The 16,841-nt window shown below is 32.9% G+C and overlaps 1 protein-coding gene across 4 annotated transcripts in view; it reads right to left on the minus strand.

The window, feature by feature from the left end:
• Nucleotides 1–16,841, minus strand: part of NBEA (neurobeachin) — a 736,578-nt gene that overhangs the window by 466,248 nt on the left and 253,489 nt on the right. For all 4 annotated transcript variants that reach the window (XM_058437671.1, XM_058437670.1, XM_032150485.2 and 1 more), the window contains 3 exons: nt 15,021–15,128; nt 9,359–9,527; nt 7,821–7,916 (listed from right to left, as the gene is read on the minus strand). In XM_058437671.1, the coding sequence (XP_058293654.1) occupies nt 7,821–7,916; nt 9,359–9,527; nt 15,021–15,128 (373 nt within the window). The remainder of the gene's footprint in view (nt 1–7,820; nt 7,917–9,358; nt 9,528–15,020; nt 15,129–16,841) is intronic.

Here is a 16,841-nt window from a genome sequence, read left to right on the forward strand (position 1 = left end):
CTTTTTCTTACTGTTTTTCATTGACTATAATGAGTTCATCTAATACATTTTGAGAAAAATATGAGGACAACTTCAGCAAATGACATGATATTTACACGGTGACTTCACGTATCACATTCCTTCCTCCAAAAATCCTGTTTTACCATGATTTATGAAGAATTTCAATATGTCTTACATATTAAGTTACTGAAATTGCCATTTTCCAAACTCTGTAAATAAGGAATATCATGAAAGAAACATACAGCACCTTGTTAGTATAGCACTAAAAATTATATTAAGCTTTGGCACTTCAAATAACAATATAAGCAAACTAAATCACTGTAATTTAAAATAAAACATAAAAAGCTGTATGTAACTAACTTATACATTTTGTTTATATTAAATTCATAAATGCAAAATTAATTAAATATCTTAACTCCAAAGAGGAAAAAAAATACACAAAAAGATTTTAAATCCTCATTAAAGTTCATTTTAAACAAAAATACTGCAATGAAATATTTGCAATTATTTATATATGATTTATTTTGTTTGCTTGCTACACTAAGTGTATGAAAAGAATACAACTTCAGGAATTAAATATTATTACTAAATTATATGCCCATAAGAGACAAAATGAAAATTAAGAGCCAAGAAAATCTTCTAATTGATGTTTTGACTACGCTGTGTCAATATGTGGGTCTCTATGAGTTTATCCTACTCGGAGTGCATTGAGCTTTTTAGACATATATATTAATGAGTTTCATCAACTGTAGGGAGTTTTCAGGCCAATATTTCTTCAAATTTTCTTTCTGCTCCTTTCTTTTTCTCTTCTTTCCTCTGAGACTCCCAGTATACATATGTTGGTTCAACTTAATAGTGTCACAAAGGTCTGTGAGGCTCTATTCACTTTTCTTCATTCTTTCTTTGTTCTGTTCCCCAGCGTAGGATAAACACAGTTGAGCTATCTTCACATTGCTGACTCTTTTCCCGCCAGCTCAGACCTTCTGCTGAACCCCTCTAAGTGAATTTTTCATTTCAGTTATTACGATTTTCAACTCCAGAATTTCTATTTGGTTCTTTATTACATATATCTTTATTGATATCCTCCTTTTGGTGAGATATCGCTCTTATACCTTTAGTTCTTTAGAAAATGCTTCCTGTAATTACTTGAGCATATGTAAAATAGCTGGTTTAAAGTGTCTATCTAGTAAGTACTATATCTGGGCTTCCTCAGGGGCATTTTATATCAACTGCTTTGTTCCCCCTGTGTATTGACCACACTTCCCTATTTCTTTGCTTGTCTCATAATTCTTTTTGTTGTAAACTGGATATTTTAAATAACATAATGTGGCAATCATGGAAATCTGACCCCATCTACAGTTTGTTCTTGTTCTGTTTATTCATTTTCCTGAACTAATTCTGTAAAATCTGTTTTCCATCATCTGTAGCCACTTAAGTCTCTGCTCAGTTAACCTAGTGGTCAGCTAATGATTGCACAGACATTGTCTTAAATGTCTTGAACCAATAAATTTTCCACCCTTTGCCACAGGCTCTGTGTGTGTGTGTTTGGGTATGCTTGCAATGTTCCCATGGTTTAAAACTCTTTCTTAGCCTGTGCTTCCTTCTTGTGCTGGGCCTCAAGGTCAGCCAAAGGTGAGAGACTGAGGCCTTCTCAGGCCTTCCCTGGGCCTGAGGACAGCCCCAGGAACATGGATATCTCATTCTCACATCTGTTTAAGCTTTTAGGCAAGGTTCTTGTTGGCCCCAACTGGCACTGTCACTTCGGGCAGTTGCAACATTTTAAAAAAATGCTGATTATTTTCAACAAATATCTTGGAGACAGGCTTTTCTCACTAAACAAGCTCTAGATTAGGTCAAATAATAATAAGCCCTGTGAATGGAGTTTTTCCAGGAAGATTCTATACAGTTCAAATAGTTATAATGCTCTGAGGTCGAGACTTTCTAAGGAATTCCAAACCTAACCTACTCCCACTCCTATCCTCAGTGGCTGCTAGGCTACTGGTTTTCAAAACCACCACTGGTGTCTGGCCTCTGCTTTTCAAAGCTACCACAGAGCTGAGGAAAGGTAGATGGCAATGGGGTGAGTTAAATCACTCTAAATCTTGCTGTTCTTACAAAGGTCTAGAGTTTTTCTTGAATTAACACCCTCTGGGTTGTTGTAAGTCTCTGATTGCTTTCCAAAGAACCGAAAAAGTTGGTTTTGACAGTTTTTGCCAGTGTTCTCATTGCTCTTTTAGAGAAGCAGTATTTTGGAGGTTCTTACTTTGCTCTTCCCAAAGTCCCACTTACAAATAATGTTTAGAACTCAAATTTTAATGTAGTTATAATTTTATATTTTAAATAAATTATCGACTAGAACTTACAATATATTCATATATACATATTTTGCTTTTCTCTTGCCCTAGCTTGTTTTTACTCTTTTTCCTTTTCTTCTCAAAGGAAAAAAAAAACATAAATCCTATTAAAATGTATCATGCACTTTAATAATGCAATAGAGGCAACCAATAACACTAATAATAAAATGCCAACATATATAATTATATATCTGATAAAGGTTTAATATCCAAAATATATAAGGAACTCAGCTCAAGAGCAACAAAACAAATGACCCAATTAAAGTATAGGCAAATAACTTGAATAGACATTTCTCAAAAGAAGACAAACAGCTAACAGGAATATAAAAAATGCTCAACTTCACTAATTATTAGAAGAATGCAAATTAAAACCGCAAGCAAATATCACCTCACACAGGATAGCTATTATTGAAAATGTGGCCAGGCGCAGTGGCTCACATCTGTCATCACAGCACTTTGGGAGGCATAGGCAGGTGGATCACTTGGGGTGAGGAGTTCGAGCCCAGCCTGGCCAAGATGGTGAAACCTCGTCTCTACTAAAAATACAAAAATTAGCCCAGCACGGTGGGGCGTGGCTGTAATCCAAGCTACTCAGGAGGCTGAGGTGGTACAATCACTTGAACCCAGGAGGCGGAGGTTGCAGTGAGCCAGGATCACACCACTGCACTCAAGCCAGGGTGACAAAGTGAGACTCCATCACAAAAAAAAAAACAAACAAAAAATAAAATATAAGTGTTGGAGAAGATGTAAAGAAAAGGGAAACCTTGTACACTGTTGATGGGAATGAAAATTAGGACAGCTATTATGGAAAATGGTATTGAGATTCTTCAAACAATTAAAAATAGAACTACCATACGATTCAACAATTCCACTTCAGGGTATATATCCAAGTGATATGAAATCAGTATTTGAAAGAGGTATGTGCACCCCAATGTTCATTGCAGCATTATTCACAATAATCAAGATATGGAATCAAGTGTCTATTGACGAACAGATGAATGAATAAATAAAATGTATATACACAATGGAACACTATTCAGCCATAAAAAAGAAACTCCTGTCATTTATGACAACATGGATGAATCTGGAGGACAGTGCATTAAATTAAGTCAGACATAAAAAGACAAATATAGGTATAATTTTACTTATATAGGGAATCTTAAAAAGTTGAACTCACAGAAGTAATGAGTAGAATGGTGGTTACTAGGGACTGGGAAGATGTTCATCAAAAGGACCAATGTTTCAGTTACAGAGACGGAATAAATGCTGGTGATCTATTTTCCAGCACGGTGACTATAGTTAATAATGTATCAGTACTTGAAAACTGCTGAGAATAAACTTTAAACATTCTTACCACACACAAAAAATGATATGTGAGGTGATGAAGACATTAATTAGCTTGACTTAATCATTCCCTAATGCATACAAATATCAATATATCACATTGTACACCATAAATACCTAAACTAAAATAAAGTTAGTTATGATTACCCTCTTGAAGCATACATTCTAATAAACAATTAAACAAAGCACTGAATAGAAGAAAGGAAATAAAACAAGATGATATGAGAAAAAATAATAATGGAAAGGAAGCACTCAGTTACAGGAGTCAGGGAAGGTCTCTCGGAGGAGGTGACCTGAAGAATGAGTAGGTACCAGTCACACAGAAAACAGGGAAAAGAGCCAAAAGCCAGGAACAAAATACAAACATCCTGAAGCATGAAAATGCTTGGCATGATTAAAAAACTAGAAGGTAGAGACGGTTTCACAGTGAGCAAAAGAAAGGATAGCATGAGATAAAGTTGGAAACGTAGTCAACAGTCATCTTATCTACGGCCCTTGTGAAATGTTACCTCAATACTACCAGAAATTTTATGTCAAGAAAGGACATAATCTGCTTTATCTTTTAAAACAATGAAATTGGCAGCAAAACTGTAAAAATAAAAGAATAACGATCAGTAAGAGAAGTAAGGAACTTACTTTGGAGATGATTATTGTAATTGAGGCAAGTCAGAATTAGAATAGTTTTGCCATGTTAAGGCATTTTAACTTTGTCCCCAAAATTACATGGAGCCTTTTGAGAATTTTAGGAAGAAAAATTACTTTATTATAGTTATTATATATTATAAAATATTTATTATATTAAAATGGTACATAAATTATACTTACTATATTACTATATTGTATTATATATTAGTGTTATTTCCAAAATTGTCAGTAATAAACCGAGAGAAAGCCTAGAAACTAAGAGTCCAATTAAGAAACTATGGCAATACTTCAAGAAGGCATTTGAGTCTGAACTAAGGGATTACATCAAAATTTAAAAAGAGAGACAAGAGAGCTAATTAATTCAGAGTTTTCTTAAAGTCTCAAAAAGGAGCTGAAAGAAGGCAGTAGGGTATGAAGGAGCTGAAGAGTAGTCCAGAAAAGGGTTTCTCAAACTATTTGTGAAAATGTACTTTTATGTCCTCAATCCATCATTCACTGACATGTTTAGAAAATAAAATATAAAATTTTATTTACTAATTGTAGTAAATTACTGAAAAAATAAAAAATTTTAAAACTACACAAAAGCACAACTGTTTTTGTTATTTGATTAGGCAGACATAAAATTACATATCAATCAGACAAAAATAGCACAAAGAAAAAGAATACAATTATAAAAATAGCCTGTGTTGTTCACCGAAAGTGAACTGGTGATTAATTTAGACAACTACTATTACACTTGTAACTTTTCTTCATTACACATCATAACTAAACAAAAAATTTTAGGTAAAGAGTGATCCTCACCTCCCAAATGCCTATATGAATATTTTGAACAAACATTGCGATTATAAATAAAGTTTATGATGTTGACAATGAGCTTTTTGCTCGTTAATTTATCTAATCTAAGGTGAACTGGCAATAAAGCAACTCAGGGGAATAACAAATACTTAAATTGTTTTTGTTTTCTGTCAATAACACTCAAAGAGGAGAAAGTAGTGTCACACAGGTATGTTGATGGAATGAAAACTCTTCTACATTTTGTATAGTTATAATCAGATATAAGTTATATTTCAATGACAGAAATGGATTCCAGATCCATGAATTTGCTATCTGTGAATCTTCTATTGCTGGAAAATAAAATATAAAATAGTCTGCCCAATCCATAAAATGACAGGTGATAACTTGAAAGATGAACAAAATCAGATCATTCCTAAAGATCAGAATACTTAATAGTTTTTTTTCTTTGAAAAAGGGTCTTGCTCTGTTGTTCAGGCTGGAGTACAGTAGGCACAATCACGGCTCACAGCAACCTAAACTTCCTAGGCTTAAGCAATCTTCCCACCTCAGCCTCCTGAGTAGCTAGGACTACAGGCACATGCCACCATGCCTGGTTATTTTTTTAATTTTTTGTATAGATGGGGTCTCACTACATTGCCCAGCCTTGTCTCAAACTCCTGGTCTCAAGCTATCCTCTCTCCTCGGCCTCCCAAAGTGCTGGGATTACAGGCATGCACCTCCGAGCTGGGCCGATAATTATTATTAAATTGTGAAACATATCACAGAAATTGTGTACCTCTAAGATTTTAACTTTTGTTTGTGCTCTTTGATCATATCTATCATGAAAAAATATCTTTCCCCATTTGGAAGAATTGAGTTCATGAAAAATATTTGACAGACATTTTCCCCCAATAACCGCTGCACTACAGCATGCAGTAACAGTTATGATAATCTGCCATAATATCACATAATATAAAGAATAATAGCAAGTTTACCACATTGGCCTTAAAGTAATTCAAAATGTTATTATGCTACTAATACCACTGTTCAGTGTAACTGAAACTATTTTCAGTTTAACTGACACTATTTTCATAGCAAGACTTTCTTGACAACGTGCATTAATATTCTGATATAGGCTCCTTAATCTGGGCAGATACACCCGGATACTTTCCATAGCAGAGCCTTTGGAACACACCCCACCAGACAAACTCCAGGTGATGTTTGCTGACAATCTCATCCTTTTTTTTGGTTTGCACGGTTTAGAGCTAGATGTGTTTGTCAGCCAGGAGTAAAGTTGAAAACAATATTTTTCCCTTCATTTCATCATGCTGTTTAAAGGTTGCACATTTATAAAAAATAATATTTGTACATTCATCAAGTTGTCACAAAAATATTTTGCTAGCTTTATTTGTTCCAAAAGTTGCTGTTCCATATGATTAGCCAGTTATGGAATACGCTGAAGTATTGTATCACCTGGAGCTCAGGGTCCTCTTCAAAACTAATTCAATTATTGGCAGAATTCAGTTCCTTCCTGCTGTAGGACTAAAGTCCCCACTTTCTTGCTGGCTGTCAGCTGGTGAGTGCTATTAGCTATGTGGTTTTCTCAGGTCCTTGCTCCTCCATCTAAGCAATAAGATGGTCACCTCCATCTAAGCAATAAAGATCCTCCTTCATGTCAAATCTCTCTGACATTTCAAGTCTCTCGGACTTCCTGTTCTGTGACCAGAGGAGGAAACTCTTTTCTTTTACAGAGCTCATGCGATTAGGTCAAGCCCACCTGGATAATCACCATTTCTTAAAGGCCAATGTGCCATACAGCATAACCTAATCACAGGAATAAACACCATCATATTTACCATCCCAGAAATTTTGCAGAGTGCGTACACAGGAAAATCTTGGAGCTATCACAGAATTCTACCTATTATAATCCTTTGTTCTGAAGTCAGTAATCTTATGTTACTCCTACACAGACATATTATCATTTTGGCTATTGTATTTTTCATCTCTAAAATTGTCATTTTTTTCTTTATATCTTCCATTTCTCTCCTCAATATGTTAACTTTTTCCATTACATTGAAAAACATCTTGAATATACATGTAATGGCTTCTATAATGTCTGTATCTGATAGTTCTGCCATTTCTGGTGTCTCAAAATCTATTTCTATTCATTGATTTTTTTCTTTTGCTTACGCATCACATTTTTCTCCTTCTTTGCATGTTTAATAATTTTTGTTGGATGTCTAACATTTAGTTTTATGGTTTTTGGTAAGGACTTTTCGCATTCCTTTAAACAGTGTTGGGGCTTTGTTCTAACTGGAAGTTAAATAACGTATAGATCAGTTTGATGCTTTCAAGGCATGTTTTTAAGGTTCATTCTAGAGTAGCCTTTATATTAGGCTCATTTAGTCCCACTACTGAATTGTGACTCTCCTGAGATCTCTCCTGAGTGGTACCACTATGCATATTAATATACATATAATTAGGTATCCTTAATTTATAGATGATACTTAAAGAAATATAATAAAATACAAATATAAAAGCTATACTTTGCTCTCAACAGCTAGGTATAAATACAACGTATCATATCTCCATGAAACCTGAGGTATATACTTGTTTATAAACAATTATATCATGAATATTTATTTTAAAACAATTCATGAAATAAGAATACCCAAACAGGTCAGGAGATGAGGTCAATATTACCTTTGTAAAATGAGTGGCCAAAGCTCTGCTCAGGAATTAACTTGGCAAGGAATCCATGGTTCAAACTTGGATGAGGGATAGATGGTATGACCACAACTGTGGAGAAAATCATGGAATCAAATTTGAGCCAGCATGTAACAACCTGCCACATGGTCCACTGAAGATCCATGACAATTCTATATTACTGCAACATGCAAACAATACTAGCAATAACAAATGCATCTCTGAAGAAAAGAGGTTATGTATTAAGAGAAAGAAAACAATACACTTGTTAAGTAGAGTAATTCTAGCAACATACACAAAGACATACAAATACACAAGAAAATCAGAACTAGAAGGCTCACTATACTATTACTTTTTGTACATATAATGGATATAAAAGCATTAAAAATGAAGAAAAAGAAGATGATATGTCTTAGTGTTTTAAAAGGTGAAAAAACAAGAACTGAAATGGTAGGATGATGTTTAATTCGAAGAATAAAATTAAAAGCAAAAGTACATTATAATGAAATATTCTCATGTTTATGTGTTAAAAGTACATGTATCATGCAACAGCAAAATACTGCAGCTAAAGCATAATCCATATCTCCATGACATCAGTAAAAGGCATATGAAATAGAATATGCTTATGAAAAACAAGATGCAGAGATTTCACCACTAATTTCTACTCACTTTTTAAAATATCCATTTTATTTATAAATCATATGCATTTATTTAGGAAAGAAAATTTCAACTACAAATTAATCCAGTGGTACATGAAATAACCATTAGGTTATCAAGGTTTCACTGCAAACAATAGAGAAACAACCTTGATATAAACACCTGGAAGGAAATGATAATGATAGAAGGTGTCCAATATTAAAATGTTAGTTGCCAGAAACTGTGTTTATGCTGTTCAAGCAGAGTGGGCAAAGCTAGTAATGCAAGAACTGCTGCAACATGAGCATTTTCTGCAAATGAAAAAGGCAGCATGACCCAAGGTGGTTGTCCATGTTAACTTTCCACAAGTCTTTGATTTTAGTTGAGGCCACTTTGGTATAAAGTTTAGAACACATGATTGATAATAAATCACTGACAGAATATTTAGATACTGAATTAACTGTATACAGCTAAAAAAGAAAAAAATCCAACTTGTGAGCTTGGCTACAAAGATTTGTATTTTGGCTTATCCTTGGCATTGAACAACTCTATAATGACTTTCTACTTTCATGTTTATAATAAAGGTTAAAAAAGTAATATATTTAAAAATATATGAGTTACTTGCATATTAAACAGTGGTATAAATTAATGATTTGTATTAATAAATGAGAAACACTGAAACCAAAGCTATACTGATAAAATGAGAATGTAGCAACTATATAAAAATACCACTCATACATTTTTGTTGAATTAAGGAATACTAAATTAGCATTTCCATACCAACCATTCATAAACATTTGAGGTGATTATGAAGAGGTCCAGTTTAAATCTAGACGTAAAGGTGAAAAAAAGGAGATACATCATGGTGAAAATTCAAATAATTATACAATGTTAAGTACCTGTACTTGTTGGTGAATTTATTTCTTGCCTGATGTTTCTACCTGGTTGGCTTCCAGTTCTTGTAGTCTCTCTCTGGGGTTCTAATATGTCACGATACTTGGAAACCATCAGAACCGAAATGAAGTAAACAACAGCCAGAGCTAAGAACTGTGCTTGTTTGCTATCATCCTATGAAAAATGAAAAGACAGTTTTAACACTCAAACTTTTTGAAGTATAAGTTCTTAAAGAACTAGAAACTGCTATATTATTATCTTTATGGAGGCAAAATATGATATGTAACTTTTATAAAAACCTGCTAAATATATATTTTTATTTAATAAGTATTATTTAACTATAAATATAAAACTCCTAAAATATATCATCTATAGATTGGAATGTAATTTCCAAAAACTAGAATATTAAAATTTTATTCTTTGTCCATTTTTGACCATTATTATCTACTACTTACATAACAACATAGTATGTGTGCTTATAAAATATGTAGACGGCACAAAGTTGAAAAGAATAATTTAATGTCCTGGATTTTTAAAAAAAATCAAGGGTTTTATATACTATAACTGAATAAAATTAATAGGATAAAACTACAACTGAAATACATTTAAAATCCTAGCGTAACTGGAACAAGAGACTATATGAATACAAAATAGAGGAGAAATAAACAATGGGGGAGCATAAAACATGAATTTACATAAGCTCAATATGAGCCAGAAGTATGATTATGGCAGCATAAGAAAAAGCTAATTCAATCTTTGATCGTATCAACAGGTAACATTTGACAAACCTTTCTAGACACTGGCTTAGGCAAAGATTTCATGACCAAGAACCCAAAAGCAAATGCAACAAAAACAAAGATAAATAGGCGGGACTTAATTAAACCAAAGAGCTTCTGCACAGCAAAAAGGTCAGTTAGCAGAATAAACAGACAACTCACAGAGTGGGAGAAATTCTTCACAATCTATTCATCTGACAAAGAACTAATAGCCACAATCTACTAGGAACTCAAAGAAATTAGCAAAAAAAAAAAAAAAAAAAACACTCATCCAAAAGTGGGCCAAAGACATAAACAGACAATTCTCAAAAGAAGATATACAAATGGCCAACAAATATATGAAAAATGCTCAACATCACTAATTATCAGGGAAAGCAAATCAAAACCACAATGTGTACCACCTTACTCTCACAAGAATGGCCATAATCAAAAAATAATAGTTATTAGCATAGATGCGGTGAAAAGGAAACACTTCTACATTGCTGGTGGGAACGTAAACTAGTACAACCACTGTGGAAAACAGTGTGGAGATTCCTTAAAGAACTAAAAGAATTATCATTTGATCCCGGAATCCCACTACTGGGTATTTACCCAGAGGAAAAGAAGTCAGTATATGAAAAAGATACTTGCACATGCATGTTTATAGCAGCCCAATTTTCAATTGCAAAAATGTGGAACCAGCACAAATGCCCATCAATCAATGAGTGGATAAAGAAACTGTGGTATATATATATACTACGTCATGCTACTCAGTCACAAAAAGTAATGGAATAATGGCATTCGCAGCAACCTAGATGGGATTGGAGACTATTATTCTAAGTGATTTCTTAGAAAATAAGACATATTTACTGATGATTTAATATTGTGAAACAGTCTGGCTAATGGGGAAAATGACCAAAATACATAAAATCTGTTCCGAATTATTCTTAATTTACTACTTCATACATTGTGGGTTATAGCTTTTCTAGAGATACTTTGTCTTACAAACTGTTTAAAATGCATATTCCTTGCATTACGATGATGATACGATAAACACAGAGAGAAGTGAAGAAATCAAATGCCTAAGCAGTTATTACAAAGGAAAATGAAGCACAATGAATCAGAATGGAAAACCATTCTCACTCATAAGTGGAAGCTAAGCTATGATGTAAAGGCATAAGAATGATACAATGGACTTTGGGGACTAGGAGGGAAAAGTGTGGGAAGTGGGTGAGGGATAAAAGACTACAAATTGGGGTCAGTGTATATTGATCAGGTGATGGGTGCATCAAAGTCTCACAAATTGCCACTAAAGAACGTACTCATGTATTCAAATACTACTGTTTCCCAAAAACCTATGGAAATAAAACATTTTTTAAAATAAATAATAGTCCATTATTCTGCACAGGAAAAATGACCTCTAAAACACTGCCAATATTTCAGGCTCCTCATTTCCAAACTCAAAGATAAAATGGAGTTTTTCCAGAGGAGAACAGCAAATGGTAAAAGGTCTGAAACAAACTGGCCAAGTCAGAAAGCGATGACAGTTAAAACAATGGTTGTGGTATGGTAGAGAGATAACTTTAAAATAAGTATGCTTTCCAAAAATATAACAAGTTGCATGTAACCTTGAGAGCTCTATTCAAAAAGCCTAGATAAACTTCTTTCAGGGAAATAATAAGTATCAAGTCTAAATTATATGACCTCTAATATACTAGAGTATATCTAAGGAATAAAATGTAAATCTTTATTAAGCTTCTTTTATAAGCTAGGTAAAACTGATACTTTCAAACCAAAACTGAAAGCAGTTACTGTGGCCCACAGATAATAGGCAGAATAAGAAATAAGGAAAACAAACAAGCAATAAATTCTAGTAACTCGATTAACAGGCACTTTACTTCATCTAAGCACAATGCAAACAAGATTCATAATTTATGTGCATTTGCAGGCAAAAAGCAAGTAAGACATATTTACTGATGATTTAATATTGTGAAACAGTCTGGCTAATGGGGAAAATGACCAAAATACATAAAATCTGTTCCGAATTATTCTTAATTTACTATTTCATATATTGTGGGTTATAGCTTTTCTAGAGATACTTTGTCTTACAAACTGTTTAAAATGCATATTCCTTGCACTACAATGATGATACGATAAACACAGAGAGAAGTGAAGAAATCAAATGCCTAAGCACTTATTACAAAGGAAAATGAAGCACAATCAGATTAAGAAAAGATACCAACCAAGAACGGATTCACACATTGCTCAAGCTGTGACAGACCATAATATCCCATAATACTTCTATTTCTAACACTAGAAACTCAGTACCAGGCAATCAGAAGGCATTCAACAAATATGTGTGGAATGAATGAATGAATGCCAACTACACAGTGGCAGAGCTGTAAATAACAGACACTAAACTGCTGTCATAGCTACACGAAAACCTCCTTTATATATGGCATGAAAAGAGTTGGCTTTTTTTTTTTTTTTTAAACCCAGATCTCCTAGTCAATTGTGCTTCTTATTCCCAGTTCTGTCTTTGGAAATGAAGCTCAGTATACATAGAGGCTAAACATCTGGGGAATGACTAAATTTTTATACAAATTAATTGACTTGCTCAGGTATTTTATTACTGAGAAGACATGAGCTGTATAATGTTTCTCCGGTCTGCTTTAAGTGTTGCCATGGTGTACCTTCCAAACAACATCAAGGTAATATAACTTGTGTTAATTGGGTTTATATTATGTATCAAGCACTAAATACATATTATCCTAAGCTTCCAGTTAAGGGTTAAGAAAAAGTTAAGACTGAGACCACACAACTGGTATAAGGTAGAGTCAGAATTCAAACCCAGATCTTTCCAAGGCATTCTCTTTTCATCACCATATTTCACAGATACAACCACTGCTGGGTTATCGAACATATTTATAAAATATCCATGAATTTAAGGGAAATGATCATCATCTACCATATAACCTAATTCAAAATTTACTAACAATTTAAACACAATGTCACCCTTAATAGAAACTCCTTCGGTATGTTATATGTTACGTCTGACTGTGCCTTTGGAGATGAAGATGTGCTCCATGTTTTTAATCATTCATCCATTAAAAAAAATCCTTTTCACAACACATTTTTTCATGATGACTATTCGCATTTCTAAATGGTTAAACTGTCAGTAAGAATGTTGTCTTCTTTCCAAGTCTAGGTTAGAGTTTAGATTACGGTGAGTTCTTACATTGTGGTTTTTATACTTTAACGTAGTCTCCCTTTTAAAAAAATACCTTCATTATTTATTAATTATAAAAACAATATAGGTTTATTATAAAAAATTTAAAACTACAAAAAAGCATAAAAGGATAAAGAAGAAAATAAAATCTGTTTACCTAGAGATAATTATTGGTGGAATACTGGTATATTTTTTCAGTCTTGTTTTAAAAATAAAGATGCACATATGTATGTACACACAATCAGTATACATATGTAATACTTGTGTAATATAAGTACTTCTACATGCTGTTGCTTTCTCTTAAAATATATCATCATCATTTTCCCTTGTCATTAAATTTCCTTCAAAAATATGTGCTTAAAGGCTGAATAGGTCACTGCTGAATGACTACGCCAAGATTTTTTAGGCCAAAATTCTATTACTGGATATTTATAATATTGCCAAATTTCCTGTAGATATCTCTGATGAAAACATTAAGTTACAGAACCACTGGGTTCTAGTGGTTCATTGGGACATCAAGACTTCTAAGAGTTTTAACCACATTAGCAAAGAGCTATTTGAAAGCTCAAACACCAGTGATATTTGACAGAGCAAGTTTCACTGCACCCAGACAATGCTAGGTATTATCATTTTAAAATTTTTAGTTTATTTAATAGTGAAAAATCTCTCACTCTTGTGTTAAACTGCATTCTGTTGACTACTAGGGATACTGAATTTTTATCATGTTTGTTGCCTTGTGTCCATTGTCTATTTTTCTGTTGGTATGTTTGGAATTTTCCTAGCATTTTATAACTAATATATATTGAACAGAGTGATGAGTTTTCTATTGTACATTCCTAACATATAGCATTATTTTACATAACCTAAATATATTTTAATCATTTTCTAAAGTACAAAGCATGCCATTCAATTTACTGTTAAATATAAATTTAAAATATAAACTTTCTTCTACATTTCATATAGAATCAACAACTAAATAAGAATCATCAACTAAAACAAGGAAAACAGAATTCAAAGTGGCTGGTTTATAATAACTACGTTAAGAGATGCTGTCAGCATTGAATCTGATGTGAAACACCATATGTGTTTCTATGCAATTTCTGAAAAAGCCAATCTTATTTTTATTTGCCTGGAGTAATTGATCATAAGATTGGAGGGTTCCATGAAACCTCTTTAACTTATCTTTTCCCTTTAGCTTTATTAAGCTATCTTTCTAACTCAAATTCCCATAGATACCTGTACTTTTTAAAATGCAGATTATTCTTTAATTGCCCCTCCTCCAAAAGTAATTGTCAGTAACACCTAACAAACTGATCTCTTTCATCCATAATGTAAGGAACATTAATAATAACAAATTTTTAGTACCTGGAAATGGAGCAAGGAATACTAAGAGAGGAGTAGTTGATACAAGGTAAAGTTAATTATAATTTTTCAGAGCTAGTCCTATTCTTAGTATGCAAGCAACTTACATCAAAATTTCAGACCATTTTTTAAAAGTAACATTATCAATAAGCTTTCAGAGAAAGCTAAGGTTCAACCATTTTATAATGAGAAGTATGCAATAAACCAAGAATCCCAGATACTAGGGAATGTCGTTTTCATAAGCAGCTTTCTTATAAAATGTATTTCATACGAATGACAGTAGAAGGTTTATTTCAGGGAAACCAATCAGGTATAACTTACCACATCCCGAAAGACAACAGCACGAAGGCGATTGATATCAACATCCTGAAGAAGTCTATCTGGATCCTTAATAGGAGAAAGGTTACCTGGAACATTTTCCAATGGAGTCTTTGAAAATAAAAAGAATTGTGAATAGATAATATATTACAGATAATATATAGAAGTATCACTTCTTAATTCAGGCTAAACTGGTCACATCATGTATCTCCTCCTCTCTGAGTTAACATTTATTGATCATAATCCTCTATTACAATGCATATTTTCTGTTCTCTACTCATGTCATGGTTTCCATACTAGCATTCTTGTTCTTTATTGGCACAGCTACCACTATAGACTCATAAAGGCAGGTAAGGTTATAGCAGAATAAAGATTCATCTTGGACTTCAGAAGATTTCCTGAGCCTCACTTTCTCTACCTCTAGTTAACAAATCTCTTTGAGTCTCTGGGTTCATTTATCCATCATGCTTTTATAATATATGAGATTATTATACTACATTACTATATGAGATTTTATATGTGTAACCATTTCATGGTCTATCCAAGGTTAGAAACGGTAAGATTAAAAAGAATTAGTCACAGCCCATTAAAGCTGAAAGACATTAAAGATTGTTACCAACAAAACATTTTATAGTTGAAGGAAAAACATCTACAAATTTCAGGTAATGTAGTCACATAGTAGACTACTAAGTGAACTAGGTTCCCTGAAACTCAATCAAGTACTTTGTCACTTATACAGTGTGTTAAAAATTGTATGGATTAAATTGGATAGTATGTATAAAGCAAAATACAATTCCAGCCCATAATAGGTATGCACTTGTTACTCTAAACAATGAAAAATAAACAGGGTACCTTCTATTTCTCAGTGAATCTCAATCATGATATTCTAGCCCAAAACTAAAATGTTTTGATTCCTTGGCAGCACACAATAGTAAAAAGAGCATGGTATTTAAAGGTTGATAGTATTTGGTTTCCATTACAATTCCAAAACTTCTGGCTATATGACCATCGGTGAGAAGTTAACCTCTCTGAACTTCAGCTACATCATTTGAATAACAGACTAATAATATTTACTACAGGATGGTTAAAGTAAATAATACATAATTTACAGCATAAATGAATTTATAACACAGATTTTAAGATTAGAAATATTTTCTTTTCTATATGATGTATTTCTCTACCCCAATTTAATTTGATCCTTATAAAGACAACATGATAGGAAAAGGTTGTGTAATTGTTCCTTTTCATACAGTATAAAAATGAGGTCACATGAAGGTATGGGATTCATGCAAGAAACTTGCAAGAAACTTTCTCACTGCATTCAAAAATTACCCGATTTACTTCCTAAAATGTCACATAAGAAACACATAAACACAGGAAGGAAAAAAAAAACACCACTCAGGTCCATTCATTGTTGTGAAATGTCAAATCTTCCCCTAGTATTTTTACATTCATCACTACTTACCCATTTTTCACTACCAAAGTTCTTGCCAGATAAATACTGATTAGCTCAAATAAGTTACTACCAATTTCCTTCCCCCTGGGCTTTTCTGTCCATATTCTACAATCAGTGAAATACTAGTTATAAAAATCTTTAAGGACTTTCTATTATCTACTTTATTTAGTATATCTACAAAATACTAAATACATTACTATTTTGAAGTGCTTACATCTCGAAGGTGTCACCTTCAAAATACCATTTATTCATTTCACGACAATATATTAAGTGGCAAACTGCTAGACAGGGGAACAAATCAGTAATAACTGAATGTTCACTGACTGCCAGAAATCTAAGCATGTCAGTCTATTATCGCTTTTTGTCTA

This window comes from Hylobates moloch, unplaced genomic scaffold (genome assembly GCF_009828535.3).
Source record: "Hylobates moloch isolate HMO894 unplaced genomic scaffold, HMol_V3 SCAFFOLD_4, whole genome shotgun sequence".
Lineage (NCBI taxonomy): Eukaryota > Metazoa > Chordata > Mammalia > Primates > Hylobatidae > Hylobates > Hylobates moloch.